Source organism: Pezoporus occidentalis, unplaced genomic scaffold, assembly GCF_034315485.1.
Source record: "Pezoporus occidentalis ecotype Australia unplaced genomic scaffold, CSIRO_AGI_Poc_V1 ctg18, whole genome shotgun sequence".
Classification (NCBI taxonomy): Eukaryota; Metazoa; Chordata; class Aves; order Psittaciformes; family Psittacidae; genus Pezoporus; species Pezoporus occidentalis.
The window spans coordinates 8,732,062-8,758,529 of record NW_026913640.1 but is presented as its reverse complement, the minus strand read 5'-3'; the positions used below and the strand labels follow the sequence as shown (position 1 = coordinate 8,758,529).

Below are 26,468 nucleotides of genomic sequence, written 5' to 3'. Positions count from 1 at the left end.
TTCATTGTTTGGCATTTTAGTCAATATTGGTGCAAGGTATGTTTCAAATTCAGCTAGCTTTCTGCTTCTTCACTTGCATGATATATCATCCCTCTATATCTGTCTGTTCAACTGAAAATACAGTAAGCTAATAAACAATACACAGGGTGGGGTATGTCTTTATGAAATGGAACTCAACTAATAATTTTTTCTTTGTGCCTTTGACATTGTTTCGTCTACTGTGAAAGTTAGTTATAAAAACTTCATTGGTGTTTGTTTAGCTCATAGGAACCAAAGTTTGTGTGGCACAACATAACTGTGAGCCCTAATGCACATACACAACACTGGAACATTAGAGGAACAACTTGTGATCATTTTACTGTGGTCATAGGTTATACTTGGTGCCCAGTATTTAATTCAAGTAACAGTAACAGCACCATTTCATTGGCCCAATTGTGCCACTGCTATTCAGACTGGTAGGAAGATGTGTTCTGTTCTGTGGAATTTGCAGTTCGTGAAGGCAGACAGCAAGTGAGGGACAGAAACATGTATGCTTGTGAGCTGTCACAAGTAGCAGCCGATATCTGTGTTAATGCCAAATTGCATGTAAATGGGCATGTGTTACCCTTCTGAAGAAAGAGATTTAAACAAGTTAGTGGTACACTAAATGCAATGTAATTGTTGTAATGTGCAACAAAACTCCATTGCCTTATAGTATTTTCTTAGTCCTCCTTTCCATCTGACAACCCCAATGTGGGTACTACTGAAACAGAATACTACTACTGCATAAAAGATATTTTCTGTTTAACTCAGAAGCAGCTGAGAGATTAAATGATGCCATTTAATGATAAAGTTGTGCCAGATATCATTAATGGTTTGCTAACTTAGAGTTAAGCGTCTCTTCAAAGGAAGAAAATGTGGAAGCTGTTAGAAAAAGAGAATTACTGCATTTAGCATGGCTAAGGGCTCAGGTTGCAGCTTTTGGGTGCAATACAGTTTGTGCACAGGGAAGTGCGTAGGAGTCTTCAAATCTTAGGTTGTTTCTTTGACTTTGTAAAATGACTGTTTTTCTTAAAGGAAACACTGGAAAATCTGTTCCAGGAAACCTCAGTACCTAAGTGAAATGGTACATTTTCTCAGTTCAGGTTCATGTGCAGCTGAAATTGTTCTGCTTCCAGCCAGAAATGCTTCAGTAACAGTTTTGATAACTCTGGAGTATTGATCCTGAAAAATACCATTCTTAAAGTCTGTTGCATGGTCAGGCAGGCACCTAGTGGTTTAGCCAAACACTTCTTCTGAAGCAGGAAACAGATATTTCTAGTTGATCTGTCACAGGCTTCTGTGGGCATTGGTTTTGAATCAGTTTTGAGTCTTACTTCAGTTTCATTGCTGGGGTTCAGTGTGAGTGTTTAATGCAAACCAAAGAACAAGAAAATTCATGGAGGAAAAATGTGTCGGGGAACAAGGGCAAACCCCATGAAGCTTATAGTAAGCTGTATTGTCTGGTTTAGAATTGCTTTATAAAATCAAAACTGATATATGTAGAAACAAGTACATTTTGGAGAATATTGTGCTTTGAAGAATTAGTTAAATATATAAAATAGTTACCTAAATGAAGATGTTGTGTTGGTAACTTCTAGAAAGTATATTCATTCTGTTAGGGTGGTGAGGCACTGGAATAGGTTGCCCAGGAAGGTTGTGAATGCTCCATCCCTGGCAGTCTTCAAGGCCAGGTTGGACGAGGCCTTGGGTGACATGGTTTAGCGTAAGGTGTCCCTGCCCATGGCAGGGGGGTTGGAACTAGATGATCTTAAGGTCCTTTCCAACCCTAACGATTCTATGATTCTATTCTATGATTTTTTTTCCTGATTATAAAACTAAGTGCAAAGATAAGGAAATCAAGGTAATGCTGAACTGCCTAGTATAAATGAGTGCTATGTCTATTTCAAGTATGTGTACAGAAATAGATGCCATTTCCAGGAGTCAGTACGTTTTTTTATGTCTGTCACTTTTATTGCCTTCACTAGCAACAGGCTTGTTCATGCAAAGATAACTCTGAAGTGGAAAATTTAAGAAGCCAATCTTCCATTTCTTAGAAATGTCTCCAGTAGAGGATAATGTCAAATGATAGTATAGCCCTCAGTTGTTCCTTCTTGGTAAAGGTTCAGAAGAGTTTCTGTTGGTCAGGTGAAGAGGGTTAAGATAATCAGATTGCAGAACAGGCACTGCTGTATCATTTCCACAAGTATATGTTTGGGGTTTTTTTTTGCTCCCAGTCTGTGTTGAAGATGCTTCTATGTGTTCAGAGTTCATGTTTGAACTAGGAGATTCTGGATAACTGTGTGGGGGTTTTGTGGTTTGTGTGTATTTATTGTGTTTTATTTTTCTTTGAAGATCTGGGTGGAGGGAAAGATAAATTAGTTGGTGTTTTAATTTATTTTTGGTTTGTTGTCTTTTTAATGACTCCCAAGTCACTGAAAACGTTGCACACAGAAAATTTTAGAGAAAAATGTTAAGAGTTGTAATTAATCTACGATTCATATACTGTTAGAAATTTACAAGGTATGTTATATTGGATGTGGCTTTTAACTGCTATATACTGGAAAAGTGTCATTGCTTTCTTTTTAGAAACTGGTGGGGTTTTTGTTTTCTGTGGGTTTTTTTTAGTTTTGTTTTTTTTTTGAAGTGCAAGCACTGTACTGATAACCCTGTAGTACGGAACTGTTCTAATCTGTAATTGTAAATATTGTGTCTCTCTCTTTCGTGTAGTATTTATATGGAAGTAATCGAAAAGACAACATATTTATTGATCCAATCTACCAGACGTTTGAACAGGAATTAAATAAAATCCTTAAAAGTTGGCAACCAAGCATACTTCCAGATGGTAATTTTCTTTTTGGTCATGTATGTTTTTAATCTCTCAATAGTTCTGTATTCTTAAGCATGTAGGTATATGCACTTTATGCATTGTGATAGTAGCTGATTAAAATCATAAATATATTATCTAAGAGTTCAATTGTTCTTATTATTCTTATTGTTTTGTTTCTTGGTAATCCATGCTGCCAGAGTTGATTTTTGTTAATCTTAAATTGACTGTCCATTTTCAGGAGGGAAAGGTAGATTAAGCAGCTGCTCTTCAACCTGTACTTTTTACCTGGGCTGAATTTATTTTTTGCCCAGGGAAGCAGGCAGGCACTGGGCTATGTGTGGGTAGAGCTAATGAGCTGTGTATTTTAGCCTTTCTTATCTGGACTGAAAGGACTCTTTGCTGGAGGCCTTGCCTGAACAGAATAAAATGAAGTCAAAAATACGCTTTTTATGAAGGGATTAAGATTAGACCCTTGAGCATTTGGTTTTAAGTAATAACATGAGGGTGCTGCATGTCAACAGTACTGTTGTAATTTAACAGAAATGTATTCTGTGTGAAACTGGTATTTCCTACTGACTGTCTCTTCCTGAAATGGTGGGTATCTGTGTCTTGAAGAGGTGGTTTTGGGGCTGTAGACATATAATTAAATATGCTTATTAAACTCTTCTATCATGAGCACTTATTAACAGTAAGCAAAAACTTGATTCTTTTGCACCTGGACAGTTTATGGGCTGATCCATTGTATTTTCTCCCTTCTTTTTCTGAAGGATCAATATTCTCAAGAGTTGAAGAAGATTACCTTTGGAGGATTAAACAGCTAGGATCGCATTCACCTGTTGCTCTTCTGAATACTCTGTTCTACTTTAACACTAAATACTTTGGCCTGAAAACAGTGGAGCAGCACTTAAGACTTTCTTTTGGCACTGTTTTTAGACAGTGGAAAAAAAATCCTCTAACAAAGGAAAGCAAAGCTTGTCTTCGATATCAAGTGTCTTCCCTGTGCAGAGCTGATACTGAAGGTACTATGGCAGTTCAGAATTAGTATTGCAGCAGAATCCACATTGCACTCCTCTGAGGGACATCTGGGCACCTTGTCAGGAGCCAGAGGTCTGCCTTTGCATAAAATTCAGCAGCTCTCGGCTCCGAGATCTTTAATAAGAGTGTGTGGTCTCTGCATTAAATGACCTCTTTGAGCCCACTGGTCTCCATGCTAAATGCTGTGACTTTGTTGTGGCTGTGGGTTGCATTTACAGTTTGCAGATATGCATAATTGTGGTGAACAAAATGTGGTACTTAGTGGGCTGCTAACTCTGGGAAGTTTACTGAAAAATGTAAAGTACCTTCAGGTTATAGCTTAGATGTTGATTTTCTTCTTAAAGATAAGATTACTACTGGAAAAAGGAAACATGAAGATGATGAACCAGTGTTTGAACAAATTGAAAACACATCTGATCCAGCTAGATGCCCTGTGAAAATGTTTGAGTGCTATCTGTCTAAAAGGTAAGTATGATAAAGGGTAATACAGAAGTTGTCTAGGGAAGACAAAGTACAAATGTTTTGGTACAGCGTGAAATACACTGAAGCAAAGATTGGATTGAGATCTTCTGAAAAAAAAATATTTAAATGAAAGCATTGATATCTCCTATTCTGTATCTGGACAAGACATGCAGAAAATGCAGGAGCAGTAGAGTATTTCGTGGTTAAATGTCAAGGATTCCATTTGAGAATGACAGTATGATTCAATTTTTTGACCTGGAAACACCATGTATCTCTGCAGAGAATTACCAGCAAGACATTCAGTAGATTCTGCTGCTGAGGGTTTCATTTGTGAGGTCCCTGTTTCTTCAGTAAGAACTGGATTGAGACAATCTGAAATAGATTCTTTTGAGATACCTCATTTGAAAGAATCCTTAAAATATTTTGTAGTAGAAGAAGTACTACTGACAGTAACCCAGCATTTAGAAATAGCTTGTTTCCTTCAAATCTGCACAGAAATCAATACATTAGAAAGAGAAGCTTGGGCAACTCTTAAAAAAATAATTTGCAGCTAAGTTTTAGAGTTGTTTGAAAATAGGATTTTGTGGGAAATACTTTAATTGAACAGCCATTTGAGCAACTGATTTTAATGTAGATTTTATGTAACTCTAAGTGATGCCAAGGTAATGAAATCACGTTGCATATACAACACAATAAATCAAGTGTGAGGCCAAACATATAAGGAAACAGCATGTTATTCTTAAAAATAAAGAGCGAGCTTGGGCAAAGTGTAGGCAGACATGCAAGTATGTGATGTTATAGGGAGAAGTAAATAGTAACTTCTTGTCTGGTAATGCAAGCAGCTGTTTTCATAAACTCAGTTACTTCTGATTGTTGCAGGGTTTGGAGTTTTTTGCCTTCACATTATCTACTGCCACAGTTTGGAGAGGGTATATTGTTAAAAAGTTGAAGCTGGATTTTTGAATTGACTTACTTGGCTGGTAGGGAGGAGAGAGCAACTAATTTCTTTTTCTTTAGAAACATGTCAGTTTGAGGAAAAGAATGCACTTAAACCCGTTTGGAGCATTGTTTATGGTATGGTTTCAAGTCCTGCTGTCTTACATATGTTAGTCACCATTGCGAACTAGAGCAGCAGCCTGCTTCTCCTAGTTCCACTTCTGATAACGTATACCTCACATCTTTGATGAAATAATTTTAATAAAATATTTAATGCTTTAAAAGCTATTATAAAATTTACGGTAATGTTGTAATTCAAGGTAATACTGTAAAACTGTTGTAAAATTTAAGATAATACCAGCTGTTTGAAATACACTTGGCAACTAGTCGATGCTCTGGGGACGTTGCATTGCCTGGTCTAGGGCCAGACTGGGCATGACACTTTCTGTGAACAAGAACCATATTAATCCACATTAATACTTCTTTTTCTTTCTTTTCTTTTTTTGAACTTGGCTAGACACAGTTAGAGCTTCATTTGTGCAGGATGTTGGAATTGCTAACATGCTCGTTTGTCCTGTGAGGCTGTTTTTCTAACCCCCTGTATTTTCCCCCTTATAGCCCACAGAATCTGAATCAGAGGATGGACATGTTCTATCTGCAGCCAGAGTGCTCTGTCTCCGCAGAGAGTCCCATCTGGTACACTGCCACTTCACTGGACCGCAACACTTTAGAAAATATGCTCGTACGGGTTCTTTTAGTAAAAGATATTTATGATAAAGACAATTATGAACTGGATGAAGACATAGATTAAACAAACTTCCAAAAACTGTCAAGAAAACAAACAGCATTAGATATAGTCATGCTGCTAGACCTTTACTATGGAAAACATTTCAAGTTTACCCTTTGTTTTATGAGTTTTGTAGCAGTGTGTACCCTGGCCTGGGTATTGCCATGTAAATAATCTGTGAGTGAAAGTTTCCATTATTCTGTGTAGTGGTTTTAGGATACATAACAAACACATTTCAGATTATTTTTTTTAATTATTATTTATTTGATTAGGTATGTTTGTAACCTTTTACATTGCAAAATATGAATGAGAATGTGCCATGTGTAATTTTTTTTTTCCCCTTGTAGTAAGAGACATCCATATTGCACAACTCTGCTCTTGGAAGCTCCCTTGAAAGGAGGCTGTTTAAATGGGTTCTTAAACCGGATGGTTGTGTATGGGTAGCACTACTAAAATTTAGAACTTGCTGTGTCTTTCAGAATTTTTAAATGAATTGTAAACTAATAGTTTTTTTACTTTTTAGTTACTGAAGCCTTATAAGGTTATGTAGAGAGATCCCATCTTATGTACCAAAAATAGACAAAAGAGAATGCTGTCAATATTGGTGTACTGTAATGTGAATCTATTCTGGTGAAGACATCTTTTTTTCTTTTTTTTTTTTGTTGCCCTTATTAAAACCTTAGTGTCCTTTCCATATCTGTGACTCTCTCTCAATTGCCCCTACAAATAAAATATATATATAAAAACAAATGAATATAAGCTTAAAGCATGTGGTCATCATGACATGTATTTTGTAAAAAAAAAAGAGAAAATCAAAACAAAACCCCTCAAAAAAAAAAAAGGAAAGGGAAAATTAAAAAAAGAAAAATAGACATGTCTGATGCCAATGCTGTATAATTCTTTTCCATCTCTACTTTTACACCCATAAATGTTGGTACCTCATATTACTGTAAGTCTGTCCTTTGTAGCCTTAGAAAAAGGGATTTTATGCTGTATTACATGAAGTAATATGGTATGCTAAATGTTTTACTTCTGTTTCTCGTTGCATTGCTGTATTTAAATACAGTCAGTACTTGATCAAGGGTGGGAAAATTCTTTTAACTAATGCCTGCATTCAAAAGCCATATAAGACGTGAAGTTGCAGAAAGTTGAAAGACAATTTTTTTGAAGAAAAGTCCTTTCATTTGTTCAGTATCCTTTCGTTGTGCTCACTTTGCATAAGGAGCCTAATTTCCAGATACACATTTAGCTGCTTAAGTTTTGTAACTTGCTCTTGTTTAACTGATGCAAGCAATATGGTGGTTTGTGCAATGGTTTTGCTATTGTACTGAAAAAATGTAGTAGAATATTCTACTATGAAATAATCATAAGTTTGGCTCTCCTAAATGGCATTACGCATCTTTTGAGAGGACTCATCTACTAAAGGGAAAACTTTCTATGTATATGTATTACCACCTGAGGATTTATTTCCTGCAAGGGCTGCATGACATTTTCCTTTTTCTTAGCTTAAGAGAATGCACATAGGGATGCATCTTTCTATATAGAGAAATAAAGCTTCGGTTGCTTTCTTTTGTTAAACAAGTTTATTTAAATATCTGCTATTTTCATGTGTCCATATGTATTAACTTTAGAGGTGCCACTGTTTCAAAAGTAGATGTATATCTCCATGTGTAATTTATTTATTTATTTATTTTCTGGTGGCTCTACTCTTCCTGTGGGGGAAAAAAAACAACTATGCAGCACCAGTGAGTAGATCACTAGCAGCTCTAATGCTGTTTTCCCTTTGTGAGTGAATACAAAAGAACTTAGTTCACTAACGCTTGTTTTTTGAAGTAACAACCATAGAATGTGCCCATGATACATAAAACTGATGAAATCAGGAGTTATAAAACATGGTTTTGTTCTGATTTCTCCAGCTGAGCACCTGACTTTACCTTAAGTTAAATTTTTACATATGGGAATAGTAATTACTAATTACGTGCCTAAAATGCATCATGTGCTTAACTTGAAATATTTAATTCAAACTACATTTAAGTATTTTGAGAAATAGCAATATCACTTTCAGCCCCTTCTTTGCATTTCTGACATCAAGAACTTCAGCAGGGGCTTCAATCACTCCGTGATTAAAACTGTTTAACCACAAACACTCTTTTTAAAAACTACAAACTTTCAGTGTGAAGCTTAAAAGAACCCTAAATCAGGTCTGAAGTTAAGTATGTGTATTGAGTGCTCTGTCTTAAACAGTAAACACTTGTTCTCAAAATCGGATTACAGCTATTTCTTAGATAATAGGGTCAGTTTTAAGTATGGCATGTTAACCGATGGACATTTTTCGTGGGATTAGAAAATAATGCTTCCTAAAGTTCATCAGAATACACATTATTATCCCAAATTCCTTCAGTTTTTTACCCAAGGTTCACCTTTCATCAGTAAAATGCTCAAGTTAAGCTTCAAAATAGAAGGTTTTACATACAGATCCATGCTGGAAATACAGATGGTTGTCAAGAAAATAACTTTTATTCCAGAAGATGGAGCTATTCCATCATCAGCAATAATGTTTTTTCAATTGGTTTGTGTGTTTAGACAGAACGTTGTAAGCTGCCAATATAGTGCAGTCAAGAATGCATCATGGTTCAATGTATGCATTTTATACCTAAATTTGAATGGTGATGCAAAATGCAATAAAATGCCTTAGTTCTGAGAATACAGACATGCGATTTTATAATAATTAGGAGGTCTGGGCAAATACGTTTTCTTTGTAAGAACTGTCAGCAGCTGGACTAGGATCAGGTTGGTGTCAACTGCAGGTTGCTGTGTAGAAAAACATACAGTCCCCTGTTATATACAGAGGTTCCAAGTCAGTGATAATTATTAGGAACTTGCTTTGCCTTGAGAGCGGTGTGAAGTGGTTGTCCTGGCCACCCCTGTGGCTCACCTGAGACCTGCAGTGTAGATGGCGCTGGCAGCACAGGCAGTCCAGGAAGGGTTTTCCTAACTTCTCAAATCATGGCAGCATGTGCTCTGCATCTCCTTAGGCTGATATCTAGTACTGAACAACTCACAGGTGAAGTAGTAGGCTTAAGATACTGAGGAAATCAGATGGCAGAAGTAGGCAAATTACATAAAAATAAGTTCAGAGTGAGAAATAGTGAAAAAGTCATACAATTTTCAGAAAATAATTTTGGTTTTCTTCTATAAATACTTGTCTGCAGTCATTGAGGAAAATGCAGCTCTTTCTAGTTACTGATCTAAGCATAAATTACAACAGTTAATTTTTATGGAACAAAAGGTTGTGGTTGTGGAGTAATGTAAATGTATACAACAGTAATTATCTTTTTTCTCAAGTGAGGAATGAATCTTCACTCTTTTTGATTTGAAATGTTGAAGTCTGAAGGCCTCAGCATGGGTCCTGGAAACCAGCATGTAATGTGGCACATGCTTTGAAAATTAGGCTGATGTTAGTGTCTGTAGCACTAATTAGCCACCCTTTTGGACACCCAGAAGCACAGCAGGCATCTCACAGATGCACAAAGATATTGTGGGGATTTTTGTTCCTCTGGTTGGAATTGGCAGCCTCTAGCAAGCAGCTCTGCCCTGGCAGGGCCCCAACTCACTGCCGGCACTGGCGGGCAGCATTCCCCCTGTTCTGCGTGCAGGACACAGGGGTGTCTCTCACGCTGCTTCCTCTGCTATCAGGAGCTCCCAGTCATTTCAGAGTTTCGTGGTGTTGGCTTATGATGGAAAACATGTGACTACAACGTGAGCCAAGTTCATGATTGGTGCCAAATAAGTAGGGAAGGAGCTGAAATGATAATTTCGCCTTTTCCTTATCTATTAATAAGGCATAATTGCACCTTAACATTACAAAAGTCTCCCTTCTCGCCAGCCCAGCTCTCCCAGGCAAAATATCAGAGTGGATTTGAGTGAGGCCCCACTTGTGGTAAAGTGCTTCAGGGAGAGAGAGATGTGATGATGAGCAAACAAGCTGGTAGTGATGGGCAAGGGGAGTAAGCAAATGCACAAGGAGAAAGGACAGAAAAGATTGATTGTATCCATTTGAACAACTAACAGCAGGTTTAATTCATACTCTGATGATGCCTTCTAAGCTTCTGTCACCTGTTCAACTTCCTGGATAGTCTGACTCGAAGGACTTCACCCAGGGACTGCTGTATGCTGTCAGTGGATGTGGAAATTAAGTTACCTATTTAAAAGGGCTTAGTCTGGCTAGTTGTTTTTTCAGGTTATTGGTGGGTTGGTGTTTCCATGTACAAATACCTGTGAACTACTTTTATTTCCTCACTCAAGAACTAGTTGGCTTCATGGAGTAAAGACACTGATACAGCAGTCACAGCACATTTGCAAGTGCATAATTTGAGAAGGGAAGGATGCAGTTAAATCACTATATTATGTTCCAGGTACTGATACCGGGGAGACATTACGTACTTCAACTAATTGCTTAATCAAATGTTTTCTATTTCCAGTGTCTTTTTTGTTTTCTTTTTTGTGAAGTGAAACAAGAACATGTCCAAAAGATATCAGAGTCCTTGGAAGAATCCTTCAAGGACATCATCGGTCATTTCTGTCACTGGCAGGATGTGAGAGCTGGCTATGGGTGAGGAGCCTCTTGTTTGTCACAGCTGTGAAAAAGCACCCAGGCTCTGTTGCTCCCCTCATGAAGGTTTTACCCTGGCAAACAAGTACTGGTGGCAGTCCTGGAAATACTTCCAAGCATAACAATTTCTGCAGAGGTTCAAAAAAACCAAATAGAGAAAGACAATGAGAAGATTAAGCTCAAGTTTGATTTCTCAGTCAAGTAGTTTTTCATATTCCTAGGATGTGAGTATGAATGGGATTTGATCTCAGTTTTGCTTTCTTTGTAATGTGGTGTTTCTTGGACAAGTGGCACTTTGTGAGGGCCATTTCTGGCTGCCACCCTGCCTTGGGGCAGGGGCCAATGTCAAAGCAGCAGCAAAACTATTATCTTCCTTCCTGACCTGAGTGTTGGAAGCTTCCCAGAATTGTTCCACAAGTTTAAGTCTTTCTTATAATGATTTTACCTGGCTTGACCCAAAATGGTGAGAGTTTGAAAAATGCATGTCTCTCTGTGGCTGGTGCTTACAGCTGTGCAGGAGGTGAAAGCTTTGGAAAGCAAGGCCTGCTGGTGCCAAGAAGGGGAGGCAGCGGTTTGGGCTTCAGAGGTCCAGAAAAAACAAACAGCATTAAGCCACCTACTTCTTAGAGCTGTGGCTGTTTCCTGAGGGAGAGTTCATACACTTGAACAAATACTTTGATGGCTGGTTCTCCCAAACACAGCCAGGCTGTTCTGGTTTCTCTCAGAACTCAAAGATGGGTCTTCTCCCCAGTACAAGGGGAGTTGGGTTTAGTAGCATTTGCTTCCTTTATTTATCTATTGATTTGTTTACTTAAATAATTTTTCCTAGTTCACAGTCATAGTATAGGGAAGTGTTCAAAGCATAAGTGGGTTGTATCATGCACAATGTGCCTACATACTTTTAAGTCTTCTATTTTTTCTCTAAAATTCTGGTTCATAAAACATGAAACCTCTGTGTCCTTTCTGGGAAATGAACAGGAACATCCTTGTCATTGTGTAAATTAAACTGCTGACATTTCATTTGTGTCAAACCACTGAAAGTGCTTTACTGGTTTAAAATATGAAATACTATTTCCTAGTATGTTTGCTGAATATGCAGTGTGCTTCCTCCAATCATGAAGACAATGTCTGCTTTCATGCATTATGCAAGGCAATATAAGTCTAGTATTTGCACGTCTAGCCTTTAATATTTTTTTTTTAGATTCCCTACTTGAAAGTGATAAGGGAGCATTCCAGCTCAGGATAAAGCTGTGCCACTAAGGCAGAGGAAGGAGCCCACCATCAAAATCACCAGCTCAGTACCTCTGGGAAAATAAAATAATCCCAGAAGTCTCCCCATTTATTACATAAAAAAAAACTTTTTTTTTCCTCTAGCCCCAGATATGGCATCCACACTGGTATGTAACAACCCTGTGGTGGTAATCAAATGAGTAAATACTTAGCGTCTGATTTCCATTACCTTAAGAAATAAAATTTTATTTCAGTTTTTCTCTGCTGGGTTCTGGCGGTATCAGTGACCTTATCGGGATTACAGGTGAAAGTTTAAAAAAATAATTAAAAAGGACAAGTTTTGAAAACAGGAGAAAGAACTGCCCCTTCAGATGGACTTAATGTCATCTGAGGGAACTGAAAAGAAGTAATTTAAATTCTCTACCAGTGTGTCCAGTTCAGGCTGGTTGGAGAACAGCAGCCCAGGTGTCTTCAGTGAACAGGTTTGTTCATGTTCTTATATCTTGGACAGCTCCTGCAGCCAATGTACTAGAAGTGATATACTTCAAGGAATTACCTGTAGATTACACCGTATGTTTATATATGTAATGCTGTTCATCCAGAGGTTTGACCACATGACTGAAGCAGTTATCTCTGCTGTATTATGATAATAAAATCCCACCTCAACCCCAGAGGCGATGTCCAGCGTGTATTTTTACGTGTTTTAAAAGTGTGCTCACCATTGAGGAAGGACATTTTCGTCTGTGTTGTTGGTGTCTTACCATGAAATCATGTGATTTCACCTCCATCTTCAACTGGAGAATCCCACAAAGGAGGAGAGAAGATTCAGAGCAGCAAGTAACTCATCACAAAAACTGAATCCCCAGAACCACAGGCAATACCTTAGGTGAGTTAAGTTTCAGTTATGTTGCCAGAATAAGAGAGAATCCCATAAAATTCCTTGGTAACTCTGCAGTCAGTTTAACAAGGGATCAGCTTTTCTGCTGCAGTTACTGAACTTCCTAAGGATCAGAGCCTAGCAAAGATGTGAAAAGGAGTTTTTGGAAGAAGGACTGAATGATTTGGGCTGTTAAAGCTCAGTAGGGAGGAAGTGAATAACAAGGGATGTTACTACAAACTGTCAAGGAATTCAAAATTAACAAGAGCAATGGTCCATTCCTCGCTGTGTGTTGCTGCTCTGCAGAAAACCTGCATACTTTTAAATATCCCAGGTCCTTCTACTCCTCCAGCAGCACCCTAAGACAGAGTCCTGCAGTGTGGGGAGAAACAGGTGAGCAAAAGGGCCTCGGAGAAAGTCGTTTTGTGCTCTGCCTTCCCAGTGCACAGCAATTCCAGGTACAGCAAAGGAGGTTCCTGAGTCAACGGGGGAGCTTTCTTATGCTGCCGTCTTCTACTGAGACAAGGGTTACCAGAAGGAAAAAATGTCTTCATGCCACTGGCACCCTCTGCCACCAGGGCCTAGAGGTGCACCCAGCGGGGCTGCATTTGGTCTGGTGGGATGGGGGGGGGGGGGGGCTGAGGCCCTATGCTGCTGGCAGTGTTGGAGGTGCCTGGCCTGGGACATGCCTCTCCTGCCCTCTCCTGTGTTTGGCTGCTCCTGTCTGCTAGTGCCTAACTAATTCCTATGTACTACTGGAAAAGGTCCCTACTTGCAAGGAATGAAGCAGTGACAGCTCCACCCTGGTGCTGCAGGGTGACCACTGTATCCTTCCTGCAGCATTCCTGTGGTGGAAGCAATCACCAGGACACTCAACTCATCACAAATCGTGCATGGCTTGTGGTGGGGATCACATAAGCCTGTGGGGCTGGAAGGGTGAATGGTGCGAGACCTTCCAAAATCCCACTGGAATGTCAGTAGTCCAGATTCATGTCAAGATGCCCCAGATGTTAATGGGATCATTCAGGTTGGGAGCTGAAGACAGTGAGCTATAGTGTTGCTCTCCTGTAAGTACTGCTGCAGAAGGTGATGTGCCTTAACTTTGCAGTCCTGGGACATTAGCCCTGGAAGATAGTTTATGACTTCATTTTGCCGAGGTGTATGACCCATTTTGCCGAGGTTTATGACCTCATTTTGCCGAGGTGAGCAGCTCCAGAGATGATGACTTCAACACCAGAGCGAGGGGAAACACGGAGTCCTGCAGCCCCAGATCTCAGCGGCAGCCACCGGCAGAGACTCAAACCCTCGCCAGGCCTTGCCCAGGAACCGGCAGCTCCGCTGAGGCGAGCGGGCACTCGCAGGGGGCGGTGCCAGGAGGGACGGCCCCGCCCTGAGAGGGTAAAAACCCGCCCCAGGGAGCGAGGGAACAGGGCGAGTCACGGCAGTCAGGGCGTGGAGGGGCCACGGCACTTTGCGCGGGCAGGCGGGCGCTCCCCTGGTGACCAGGGCCCGGTCCGGGGGCTCTGCTCTGGCTGCCCCGGCGGTGGCAGCGTCGGCACCAGACAGAGCCGATGAGAGGGGAGGTTGCAGCGCAGAGCTCGGGGTGTAGAGAGTGCCTGCACTGGTCTGGTGAGGGGAGGGTGCACAATGGGCAGGGCTGCACTCGGTGCTCCCTGGTGCAGGTCCTCCTGCAGCAGGGGCTGAGCTGCGGGACGCTGTCCATAGGCTGCGAGATGTCAGGGAAGCTGAGAGGAAGCAGGAATGCTTGCTCCAGGCCCAAACTGTGCAGGGGCCTCAAGAGTCCATTGGAGCTCATGCAGGAAAGAAGGGCATTAACCCGGGAAGCTGGGAAGTAGTAACAAAAAAAAAAACGTTACGGTTCAAAAGGACCTTAAGATCATCAAGTTCCACCCCCACTGCTATGGGCAGGGACACCTCGCATTAAACCATATCACCCAAGGCTCTGTCCAACCTGGCTTTGAACACTGCCAGGGATGGAGCATTCACAACTTCTCTGGCAACCTATTCCAGTGCCTCACCACACTTACAGTAAAGAACTTCTTCCTTATATCCAATCTAAACCTCACCTGTTTAAGTGTAAACCCATTACCCCTTGTCCTATCACTACAGTCCCTAGTGAAGAGTCCCTCCCCAGCATCCTTATAGGCCCCCTTCAGATACTGGAAGGCTGCTATGAGGTCTCCACGCAACCTTCTCTTCTCCAGGCTGAACAGCCCCAACTTTCTCAGCCTGTCTTCATACAGGAGGTGCTCCAGTCCCCTGATCATCCTTGGGACCATCCTCTGGACTTGTTCCAACAGTTCCATGTCCTTTTTATGTTGAGGACACCAGAACTGCACACAATACTCCAGGTGAGGTCTCACAAGAGCAGAGTAGAGGGGCAGGATCACCTCCTTCGACCTGCTGGTCATGCTCCTTTTGATGCAGCCCAGGATATGGTTGGCTTTCTGGGCTGCGAGCGCACACTGAAGCCGGTTTGTATTCGGTTTCCCATCGACCAAAACCCCCAAGTCCTTCTCCGCAGGGCTGCTCTGAATCTCTTCTCTGCCCAACCTGTAGCTGTGCCCGGGATTGCTCCGACCCAGGTGTAGAACCTTGGCATGGTTAAACTTCATGAGGCTGGTATCAACCCACCTCACAAGCGTGTCAAGGTCCCTCTGATGGCATTCCCTCCCTCCAGCATATCAACCAAACCACACAGCTTGGTGTCATCGGCAAACTTCCTGAGGGTGCACTCAATCCCACTGTCCATGTCACTGACAAAGATGTTGAACAAGACCAGTCTCAACACCGATACGTGAGGGACACCACTTGTTACTGGTCTCCAGCTGGACATTGAGCCATTGACCACAACTCTTTGTCTGTGGCCATCCAGCCAGTTCTTTATCCACCGAGAGGTCCACCTATCAAATTGATGTCTCTTTAGAGACAAGGATGCCTTATGGGACAGTGTGGAACGCTTTGCAAATGTACAGGTAGATGACATCAACTGCTCTGCCCCGTCCATCAGTTCTGTAGCCCCATCATAGAAGGCCACCAATTGGTCAGGCAGTATTTCCCCTTAGTGAAGCCATGCTGGCTGTCACCAAGCACCTCGTTGTTTTTCATGTGCCTTCACATGCCTTCCAGGAAAATCTGCCAGGAGATTTTGCCAGGCACAGAGGTGAGACCGACTGGTCTGTAGTTCCCTGGGTCATCCATTTCCCCCTTCTTGAAAATGGCAGTTTTATTTCCCTTTTTCCAGTCGTCGGGACCTTCACCTGACTGCCATGATTTTTCAAACATGACGGACAGTGGCTTAGTATCTTCATTTGCCAGCTCCTTCAGGACCTGCTGATGGATTTCATCAGGTCCCGTGGACCTGATTTCCCTTTTTCCATGGAAAAAGGGAAATAAAACTGCCATTTTCAAGAAGGGGGAAATGGATGACCCAGGGAACTACAGACCAGTCGGTCTCACCTCTGTGCCTGGCAAAATCTCCTGGCAGATTTTCCTGGAAGGCATGTGAAGGCACATGAAAAACAACGAAGTGCTTGGTGACAGCCAGCATGGCTTCACTAAGGGAAAATCCTGTCTGATCAATTGGTGGCCTTCTATGATGGGGCTACAGAACTGATGGACGGGGCAGAGCAGTTGATGTCATCTACCTGTACATTTGCAAAGCGTTCCACACTGTCCCATACGGCATCCTTGTCTCTAAATTGGAGAGACATCAATTTGATAGGTGGACCTTTCGGTGGATTAAGAACTGGCTGGGTGGCCGCACGCAAAGAGTTGTGGTCAATGGCTCAATGTCCAGCTGGAGACCAGTAACAAGTGGTGTCCCTCACGTATCAGTGTTGGGACCGGTCTTGTTCAACATCTGTGTCAGTGACATGGACAGCAGGATTGAGTGTGCCCTCAGCAAGTTTGCCGATGACACCAAGCTGTGTGGTTTGGTTGATATGCTGGAGGGAAGGAATGCCATCCAGAGGGACCTTGACGCACTTGTGAGGTGGGCTGATGCCAGCCTCATGAAGTTTAAACATGCCAAGTGCAAGCTTCTACACCTTGGTTAGGGCAATGCCGGGCACAGCTACAGGTTGGGCAGAGAAGAGATTCAGAGCAGCCCTGCGGAGAAGGACTTGGGGGTGCTGGTCGGTGGGAAACTGAACACAAGCCAGCTTCAGTGTGCGCTCGCAGCCCAGAAAGCCAACCATATCCTGGGCTGCATCAAAAGGAGCATGACCAGCAGGTCGAAGGAGGTGATCCTGCCCCTTTACTCTGCTCTTGTGAGATCTCACCTGGAGTATTGTGTGCAGTTCTGGTGTCCTCAACATAAAAAGAACATGGAACTGTTGGAACTTGGAACTGTTGGAACAAGTCCAGGGGAGGGCCATCAGGGTGCTAGAGCTCTTCCCATCTGAAGACAGCCTAAGAAAGTTTGGGCTGTTCAGCCTGGGGTAGAAGAGTCTGTGTGGAGACCTCAGAGAAGACTTTCAATTTCTGTGGGATGCCTACAAGGATGCTAGTGAGGAATTCTTCATTGGGGGCTACTGTTAGGACTAGTAATAGGAGAAAGGGTAATGGTTTTACACTTAAACAGGCGAGGTTTAGATTTTATATAAGGAAGAAGTTCTTTACTGTAAGTGTGGTGAGGCACTGGAATGGGTTGCCAGAGAAGTTGTGAATGTTCCACCCCTGCAGGTGTTCAAAGCCAGGTTGGACAGAGCCTTGGGTGGCATGGTTTAGTGTGAGGTGTACCTGCCCATGGCAGGGGGTTGGAACTAGATGATCTTAAGGTCCTTTCTAACCGTAAGTATTCTATGGTTCTGTGATTCTACAAAATCAATTTCTTAAGTAATACCTAACGCTGTTTGCACCAAAATACTGTATTAATTGCATTAAAAGGCATATGATACATCAGAGCTACCTACTAAAATAGATGCTCTTGCAAAGGAAGACAATTTTTTGAAATCTTTTTTGGTTTTTTTTCGACAAATTTGGTGTTGCTGACGAGAGCCTTTTTATGCCATTGTGTGAGGTGTCTGAGACGGTCACGTGGACGCACATGCAGCCAGTGCCTAACAAAGCCCACGGCGCATAACTGACACCACATACAATGGAAACTTGATGTAGCCACATTTTTGTTAACTCTGTGAAAACTCAGGAACACAAACAATGCAGGTCTCAGAGAATTTCATCTTAAAGAGAAACAAGATACATGCATTACGTAGTACTGTCAAAAAACAAAGGGTTTAAAAAATAATAAATTTTATTCAAGAATGAGGGAGGAAGCAGTAATCTAATTTCAACTCTTTCTTTTCCTGGACTTCTCTTTCAGTGCTGCTAATTTCCAGACATACGGTGTTAAAATAAAGCAAGACAAGACAGAGCCAATGTTAGCCAGGCAAATTCAAAGTTATTTTGCACTACACGTTTTTCTTTCCTATTTGACAGAACAGAGAGAAGTGAAGCGAGGCAGCAGAGTACTGCAGGAAACCTGCAGCCACCCCTCGCCATGGGGTGATGACTGGCAGCTGACTCCCTCAGCATGGAAGGAAAGGTGTTGTGATACAGCACCAAGTCTTAGTGGCCTGAGAGAGGTGGCTGGGTCTGAGACAGGAAAGGTTGTGACCTAACAGTAGTGCTTTGCCACCTCATGTGAAAGTTACTGCAAACTTTAAGACTGGTTAGGAGTTATATAAGTAATCGTGAATAATGATAACTCAGTGTAAGTAATAGAGAAATGCCCAGGGTAAACCTCAGGCTGGGCTCTTTTTTGAGCCTGGGCTTCCTTACTGCATTTCCACCTGGAAGCTGTTCTGGCAAAACACAAAACATGCTGTGGCACAAGTGTGTGGATTGCTGGAGCCCTGTGGGCTGGAGGCGAAGCCCTCCTTCCCTTGCCCACAGCAGGGCTGTCAGCTCTCCTCCTGTCCCACAAAATCCCAACACCAGCAGCAGCATCCGTGTCCCTCCACTGGCCTAGGAGTCCGTGGCACAGTCCTGCAAGTGGTTCAGCTCTAGCAAAACTTGTTTCACTCAGCTTCGGACAGCACCTCACTACCTTTTATTTTCATATTGTTTGATACACAGATCTGTTAAAGAAAGGAAAAGAAGAAAGAACTAAACCAAGAAAGATCTGGTTTGTTGTTTGTATTACTCAATAGAGACATGAAAACTATTTTAATGATTTTATCAGGATACTGTGTGTAACAAAGTTGAACCATGGAGGTGAGCTGTGGCTTCATTATAGTTTCATTGCTTTCCTAAGCAATATGTCAGTGCTGCATTACCTATTACAAGCCTATACAGAAAGACCTGATCAGTAGCCTTCAACCTTTTGACATTTATCCTCATCATATATTAGCAGAAAGGGAAAGGAAATTATAAGAAAGAAATCATATATTACAAGAAAGGAAAATAAATGCCACTAAACAGTGATAGTGCCTGAAGTATGAAGCTGATACTGTATTAAATCAGGTTGTCTTGAGTGATGTCCTATATTTCTGTGAAAGAACATTCTTGCTCACTGGTTTAGTTGTTCAGTTTATTTTAAACACATCAGGACATTTTTGTTGGAAGTTGGAGTTTTCTATGGAGCGGTGTTGGCCAGACTCCAGATTTCTTCTATTCATCTAGAGCTGTAATGGTACTAAACACATAGCTGTGAGTGTGAAAGCAATGGTCACCCCTGCATTTTTGCTTCTGTTCAGTCCTCTTGTCCTTTTAGACAGCATAATAGAAGTGCTGCAGTAAGCAGGGTCAAGTAGGATATGCCAGTGAGAAATGAGACTATAGGCTGCGATTATGGGCTCTAATGTGTGATGAATCCTTTTTAATCACATGCTATGAACTAATGTCACCGTTTATTATAAAACAACAAAGTGTTCAGCTACAGGAGGAATAGAATGGATGACAACTGCATTTTTAAATATTTAAGCAAGTACTGTGTGATCTCTTTAGATAACTAGGGAAAACTGAAGTTAAAATAAGTGCAAGTATTTCCAGCTGGTTTTGATTAGAAGAAGTGTCTTTTCAGGGCATGAGGAGTCATCAGTCAGTATCCACCTCCATGTCTAAGCTCAAGAGAAAATTAAATGTGGTTATTATGCTAAACAAAATTGCAACGTTTTAAACAGTAAATTCACAATGTAGTATTAAAAATGTAAAAATAAAAAGTTCAGCTCCAGTTCTGCTCTAAAATTTTTCCCAGTGGTCATTTAGTTATAATTTTCTTAACTTATAGATTTTGGTTTTTGCCAAAATGTAGAAGGAAAAGTCTGAAAATACTGCTATCAATTTTGACACATCTTCAACTCTCTGCCCAATCTTCTAGTTACATATATCACAAAATTCTTCTAGTGTTCAAGACAGCCAAAAAGTATTGTACCTGAAGGGAAGGCATGCGGTGAGACATTCCAGCACCTTATCATTCAGAAGTCGTGGTTACAACACTGGCACCATTCTGGGGCCAGTCTGCCCACCATCTCTGTTTTCCAGATCCTTTAGCTGATCTATTGAGCATATTCTGCCTTACATGACTAATTTAGTTCATTTCTTACCCAGTTTAATTCACGGAACTAGGAAAGGGCAGTAACTTCTGGCAGGGGGAAATGAGAATATCAGTGTGATATTCTCAGATTGCCAGCAGACAGGTAAACTTGTTCAATGATAAAACTGTGGACACAGTCTCTGGGTGGCCTGCCATGTCTGGGTGATACTAGCCAACCTATCAAGACAAAACAGGACAAAAAGCTTTAATTCTGCATGTTTCCAAACCACAAGCAGTGAAAGAGAGCAAATAACTCAGACCAGATCAGACAGGAATTCTGCAGCAAAGCTGGAGCCTAAACCTGTGTCTTAGTCTTACCCTAGTTCTTCAACCATAAAATCATTCTTACACTCTTTATTTATGGAAAATCTCCCCAAAAGTTCTTGATACAGGATATCTCCTATGCTGACTACAATCAAATTCTTTCAAGTAAATATTTACAAAGTTTGCATCTCATTAACATTCACATGTGTGTCAAATTTCACAGAGGAAATCATCACATTGAGTTAGCATATGAAGTCTCTGAAGTCCAAGGTACTGTCTTTGCTGTAGACAGGGAAATGCTGATGTCAGTGGTGAAACAGGAGTTACTGGAGAAGATGGACACAGACCTGACTGCATGGCAGAAAATAATTTTCTGTAGCCCTGACAGCCAGGCAACTGCAGCCAGGAAATATGATTCATATGTCAGCTATGTATCACTTGCCTTTTTCATACAGGCTTTTTCTTGATGTGAACCCCTTTCTACCATTATTTCAGTCTCTGAATAGCTGGCAAGAGCATGACACAATGTCCAAATTCAAATGGAGGAACAAGATTGCAGAGTGCAGGTGAAATGAAGAATGCAGCTCCTGGTTGCTGTGCCCACAATACTTTCTCTGCTTGATTGATTTTTGTCTCCCTTATAGTGACGGCAGCAACAGGAGTTCAAAATGTGTCCTTTGGATCAGAAACATCTTCACACAGCTTTACTAAAAGGAAAGGGAAATTAAGGTCAACAAAAAAGGAATACTACTGTTTGTCACCAGAAATCATGTCCATGGTTTCCGATATCTTGGAGCTGCACAGTTTACTGCTGAACTAAAGACAGTACTGCTAGGACATTGCAACACAGTGTCCCATCCAAATTATCAACATGGAAATCTATTATGTTTAAAAGGATGAAGTTGAAAAGGACTAATGAAACTAAAGGGAAGATCAGTCAAAGAAAAGCATGCTGGAAAGACTGAGACTGCAGCACAGTATTAGAAGGACCAATCCTCAGCAACAGAAGAAAATTCCTAAGCAACTCAGAGTTCATTCAGAGTACAACAGTTTGTTCTTCATTGGGTAATCAGCATATGACAGCACCTTCCTTCAAAACTCCCAGGAGAATTACTGTTCAAGGCAAGGTGTTGCCTGCTGAAGCTGGAGGAAGAGAAATGTCAGAGGACACCTGGTTATTTAGCCTTGTTACCTCCTCAAGAGCAAGAATTATGTTTTTCATGTGAGTAGAAGTCTATGAACCCAGATACTCCCTAGGCAACCAGAAAGGCCTTGTTCATTCAGCATTGGCATCTTCTTGAATCAGCCGTCTTCTCAGAGAAAAACCTCTCATTGCTCTGTAGGTAACTTCACAAGTATGTCTATACAGCGTTCATGGCCTCCCCATCCAGCTGGTTTGCCCTTGGCAGCTCTACTCAGCTGATGCTGGGTGTGGACAATATGTGATATCAGTGTCTTTTCAACCTCTGACCTTCATGACCTGCACTTAACAAAAGCTTAAATGGCAGGAAGTATGCCTGTGAAGCTGTATCTAAAGCAAAGTACAAAAACTGTGGCCATTGTATGACAATAAAGCAAACAAGCACATCAGAAAAGTGAATTATTTGTTATATAAATATGCCCTTAGGAAAAAACTGCTCAGAAAAGTGTTTTATTTCTCATAATGGACACTGAGGTCCCATTCCTTTGTGTGGGAGTGGGGTGGGTTTCATGCCCATGGCTCACCAGTCCGGACAACTTGGCCCTGGGTTAGGTTCCTTCCTTGTCAGAGGAAAATTGGGAGAAATGGTTTGTCATGCACTGGGGAATCAAAGGACTGAGGAGTAATATGGCTGTCTGGAAATACCACTGTCTCCCCATTGCCTGCTGGATGACCCTCCTCGAATGGGGTGGACCAGCTGAGCAGCACTTGGGCAACCAGTGCTTGATGAGATGTGTTCTGGCCTTCACATGGGAAAATGGGGGGTGGGAGCAAGAAATGTGACATGAGGACTAAACTTTCATATGTTTTTGCTCTAAGATAGATTGTCTGTCTTTAGCTAGGCCTTTAGAATGCTAATTGCCATTCCACTGTCCAGGCATCCTCTGCACTTGATGAACTGCTCTGGGCTTTACCATCAACTGCTCTTGCACTTCTGAGTAAGCCCTTTAGAAATAATAGCAAAGATTATCAGCTCTGTAGGGAGGGAGGAGTAGAGCACACAGAACTTCCAGGAAAAGGGCTGTTGTTCTTCCTTGCCATTTTCTGAGAAAAGTAGGAGCCTCAGCAGCCTATATTTCTGAGGTGTGAAAAAGATGAACACAGACTTCTGGTTTGTGCACATGGAAAATCCAGGTAGAATCAAAACTAGACAGAATTAACTCTCCCAGCAGAGGAAACCTTGTTCAGGTCTCCAGCAGGTACGGCCCTTTTGAAATTCAGAATCATTCTTTATTTTACTGGCAATATGAATAAATGTAAAGCATCAGAAAAGATATAATGGAAGTAGAAATCAGAGTGTGGAAAATGCATCTTCTGACTGTATTTTAAAAGCAGTTTAATTCTTTTGGATGAAATTTTTCAGTTTGTTTCCAGGGGCTCAGAAATGTAAAAACATGAGGAAGCCTTCAAGTCTTCTGTATCAAACCCATATACTAGAAAGTTATTTTCCATCTTAAAGATAATTCACCAATGTCTGCCAACCCAGCTGTTCAACATGCACTACTGGGACAGTGTTCACCATATATGCCTTCCTTATGGTTATATCCCATTTTGAAACTTCCTATAAGGAAGCATCCATCCTATGTGAGGGTACCATCTTAGCAAGACCATGCAGGCACCTGCATTTTCAAACACACGGTTCTTACTCAGATAATCTATGAAAGGAGAAGCAGGAGTAGGAACTTTGCATCACACAGATTTTTGCAATGTTGACTCATTCCACACTGAACGAATGCTTCCTGAAGTTACCTGGCTCTGTTGGTTCTGTAAAATACTGACAGGTTTATGCAAATTAAAAATCTAACAAATTTAATACAAGCCCAAATACTAGCAAATGATTTTTTTCTCTAGTTTTTCTATTCCTTGCAAAGCAGATTCAGTGGTATCAGCAATATAATCTCTGTTAGGATTGATCAGTACGATTGCAAAATCTACGGAGATGATTAAATTGAAAAAAGATAGCAATAACTTGTGCCATCTTAGAGTATATTCCTGGAAGCAAATATCTTGTGTAAGGTCTATGAACAAAAAAAGATGGTGGTGTTGATATTTAAGTAAATCAGTTGAAAGTGCCAGGGCAGCCTGAGATCATTGCCCTAATGATGTTACCTGGTTTGCCTCTACCAGATTTAGACATTTATTTTACAGCCCACATGAGGCCAATGCCAATAAACACAGTAATGTTAAATGAGATTCAGGCATGTAAATTATAAAATGCTACAACATCCTACTTTTTATGTCACTCAATTTTTCACTTTCTCTCAAAACAGTGCTGAAAGCAACAGTTTCTTTTCTGGGCAGTAGCCACAAAATAATCTCCAGATCTCATGTGCTGACTTGCAACTTGTCATTGGTTCTGTCTTTACATCTCACATCACTGCATCTCAGTATCTTTGTATCTCTCAATCTTTGCATCATTCAGCCTTGCACCCCTCAGCATCTCCTTGTATTCTAGTATCTTAACACTGGGCTGTATCTGCAGTACACCAACATCATATCTGTGCAGCATCTACTGCTAATTTATTCTAGAAGAAATAATTTCTGATCCTCTCTGTGTGGCACAACGTCAAAGGAAATACGATATTTTACCAATGCCAAATTAATTTTCTAACAAGATGCTAAAAGCATTTAATCTCTCTCTTTGTGTTAACCATTTTCCCTCAAGTTTTCTGTCACAGATGAAAGTTACTGTCTATGGGAAATAGCAATTTGATGATGCTGAAGTCCTCTTCAACAGATCAGATGAAGCACCTTCTTTACATCCACACTAGTCCAGAGTACTCCCAGCTGGGATCTCAAGTGCTGGCATAACAGAGGAGTAAGAGTGAAGGACTGAGTGAGTGTTGGTGCACTTTTAGTGCTTGACCTCATTTCTAGCACTGTCAGCAAGTTGTCTCCTGTGACAGTTGCTTTCAGTGTGTCAACATCTGCATGGGAGCAGGGAGACAAACAGCTAGGCGCTATTCCCATTGCTGCAGGCTGGATGGAGTCACATCCACTGCCCAGAGGCTCCTCCCAGTCCCAGAGCCAGTCTGTCCAAGGTCTGGTTCATGTTCAAGCCTACTCTAGAGCATTTTCTCTCCACTTCCTGAGATCCTCCAAAGAACAAACTGCCATCTATAATTGCTAATTGCCTTCTGAAACTAACCATAGGTAATTATTTTCCATTGAAAGGTTCTGGGGCAGAGTTAGTAAGCTGTAAGAGACAACCTAGGAATGCAGTGGCTGAAAGTATCTCTGTACAACATAAGGCTTCTCATCTGGAGAAGTGAAAGCACTTCTTAAAGTAGATGAAAAGTCATGGCCACCTTTTGCAAATGGGGAAAAGAAGGCATTGAGCAGTGGCAGGACTTTCTCAAGGTTAATGCAAAGGCATTGCTAAGAGAAGTGAGGTTTCATAGCTGTGGGATTAACACTGACCATAAAGAGAATGTACTAAAATCCTGGGGGATCATTTTGGAGAAGAGTCAGTATTAAGGTAAGCTACTACACTTAGTTCATAAGAAGGGCAGTGAGTGCCAAAGCTTATCCACAGTGTCAATCCAGTCTTGGCAGGCAGTCATTTTTAGAAAGTTACTCCAGCCAGCTACCCCTGCTCAGAAATGCCGGGCTGACATACACAGTTTAAATTCCTCCCCTTTCTGACATGAACTCAAAGATACTGAAAAATATTCAGTTAAGTCAACAGATCAGTTGGATTTTTGATACTCAGAATGTGTTTTTCTGGCTTGGTGTCCAGTACTTTGCAGTTACTCTTCTAAACAGACTAGCTGAGCTTGCAGGACTAAAGCACATGAAGCTGATCATGCTTCCTAGGCCCACTTCACTGTGTCATTCACACCTGTCTCTGCACAGCCTTGTATACAGAAGGGAAAATGCTTGGTGACTACTCTACATTTTAGGTTTAACCCTTTAGCTCTCCTCCTCAGTGTTATCCATGTTTGGTGCATATGTAAAGACAGCCAACAAATCGTGGCTTTGAGACTGATTGATAGAATTTTATCTTAGTTTATTACATGTGAAAATTAGGCATCATAGCCTGAAAAGCAGAGTTTGAAAAATTCAATTGACCACTGCTTGCCAGAAGACCAGCCAGCTAACCAAGTGCTGGTGATGATGCACAACAAATGGCTGTCTGCAACACAGAAGAACACTGCATATGATGACTGGCTAGGACTTCTTTCAGCCAAAAGTATTGGCCAGTAGCTGGAAACAGTTAAACACAAGCAGGTTCCCTTTGCATATCACAGATGCTCATTTGTTATTTATCTCGTGCAAAATATTTATAATTAAAGCATGGATGTATTCTGTGAGCATGTCCTTTCTGGTTCAGGGAGGCAGTGAGATAGATACCCACTCACCTGCTCCACAATCAGCTGCTCTGAGGGAAAATGCAGAAAGACCCATCATACATTTAGCAGAAAATCTGGCCAGAGAAACTGCTGCACAGGATCTCAGTGTGATTGGGCTCATGCCACAGGCAGATAAACATCCTGAAGTGAGCAGATTCCAGTGTGTGGGGCTGTGTCAACACTACCACTGCAGCAGAGTGCAGAGATGCCTGACAGCATGAAATGAAATAATTTGGTGACCAGTGCCAGAGAAAGAGTCAAATCAAGGACTCAGTGCTTGATGAAACATTTAATTCAAGGGAAAAA

The 26,468-nt window shown here is 41.4% G+C and overlaps 1 protein-coding gene across 14 annotated transcripts in view; it reads left to right on the top strand.

Annotated features, from left to right (window-relative positions):
• The window catches only part of ZMYM2 (zinc finger MYM-type containing 2), an 86,884-nt gene extending 79,235 nt beyond the window's left edge, over nt 1-7,649 (top strand). For all 14 annotated transcript variants that reach the window (XM_062615267.1, XM_062615266.1, XM_062615256.1 and 11 more), the window contains 4 exons: nt 2,749-2,863; nt 3,616-3,867; nt 4,228-4,348; nt 5,900-7,649. In XM_062615267.1, coding sequence (XP_062471251.1) covers nt 2,749-2,863; nt 3,616-3,867; nt 4,228-4,348; nt 5,900-6,092 — 681 coding nt within the window. In that variant the 3' untranslated portion in view covers nt 6,093-7,649. The remainder of the gene's footprint in view (nt 1-2,748; nt 2,864-3,615; nt 3,868-4,227; nt 4,349-5,899) is intronic.
• Nucleotides 7,650-26,468: the final 18,819 nt, after the last annotated feature.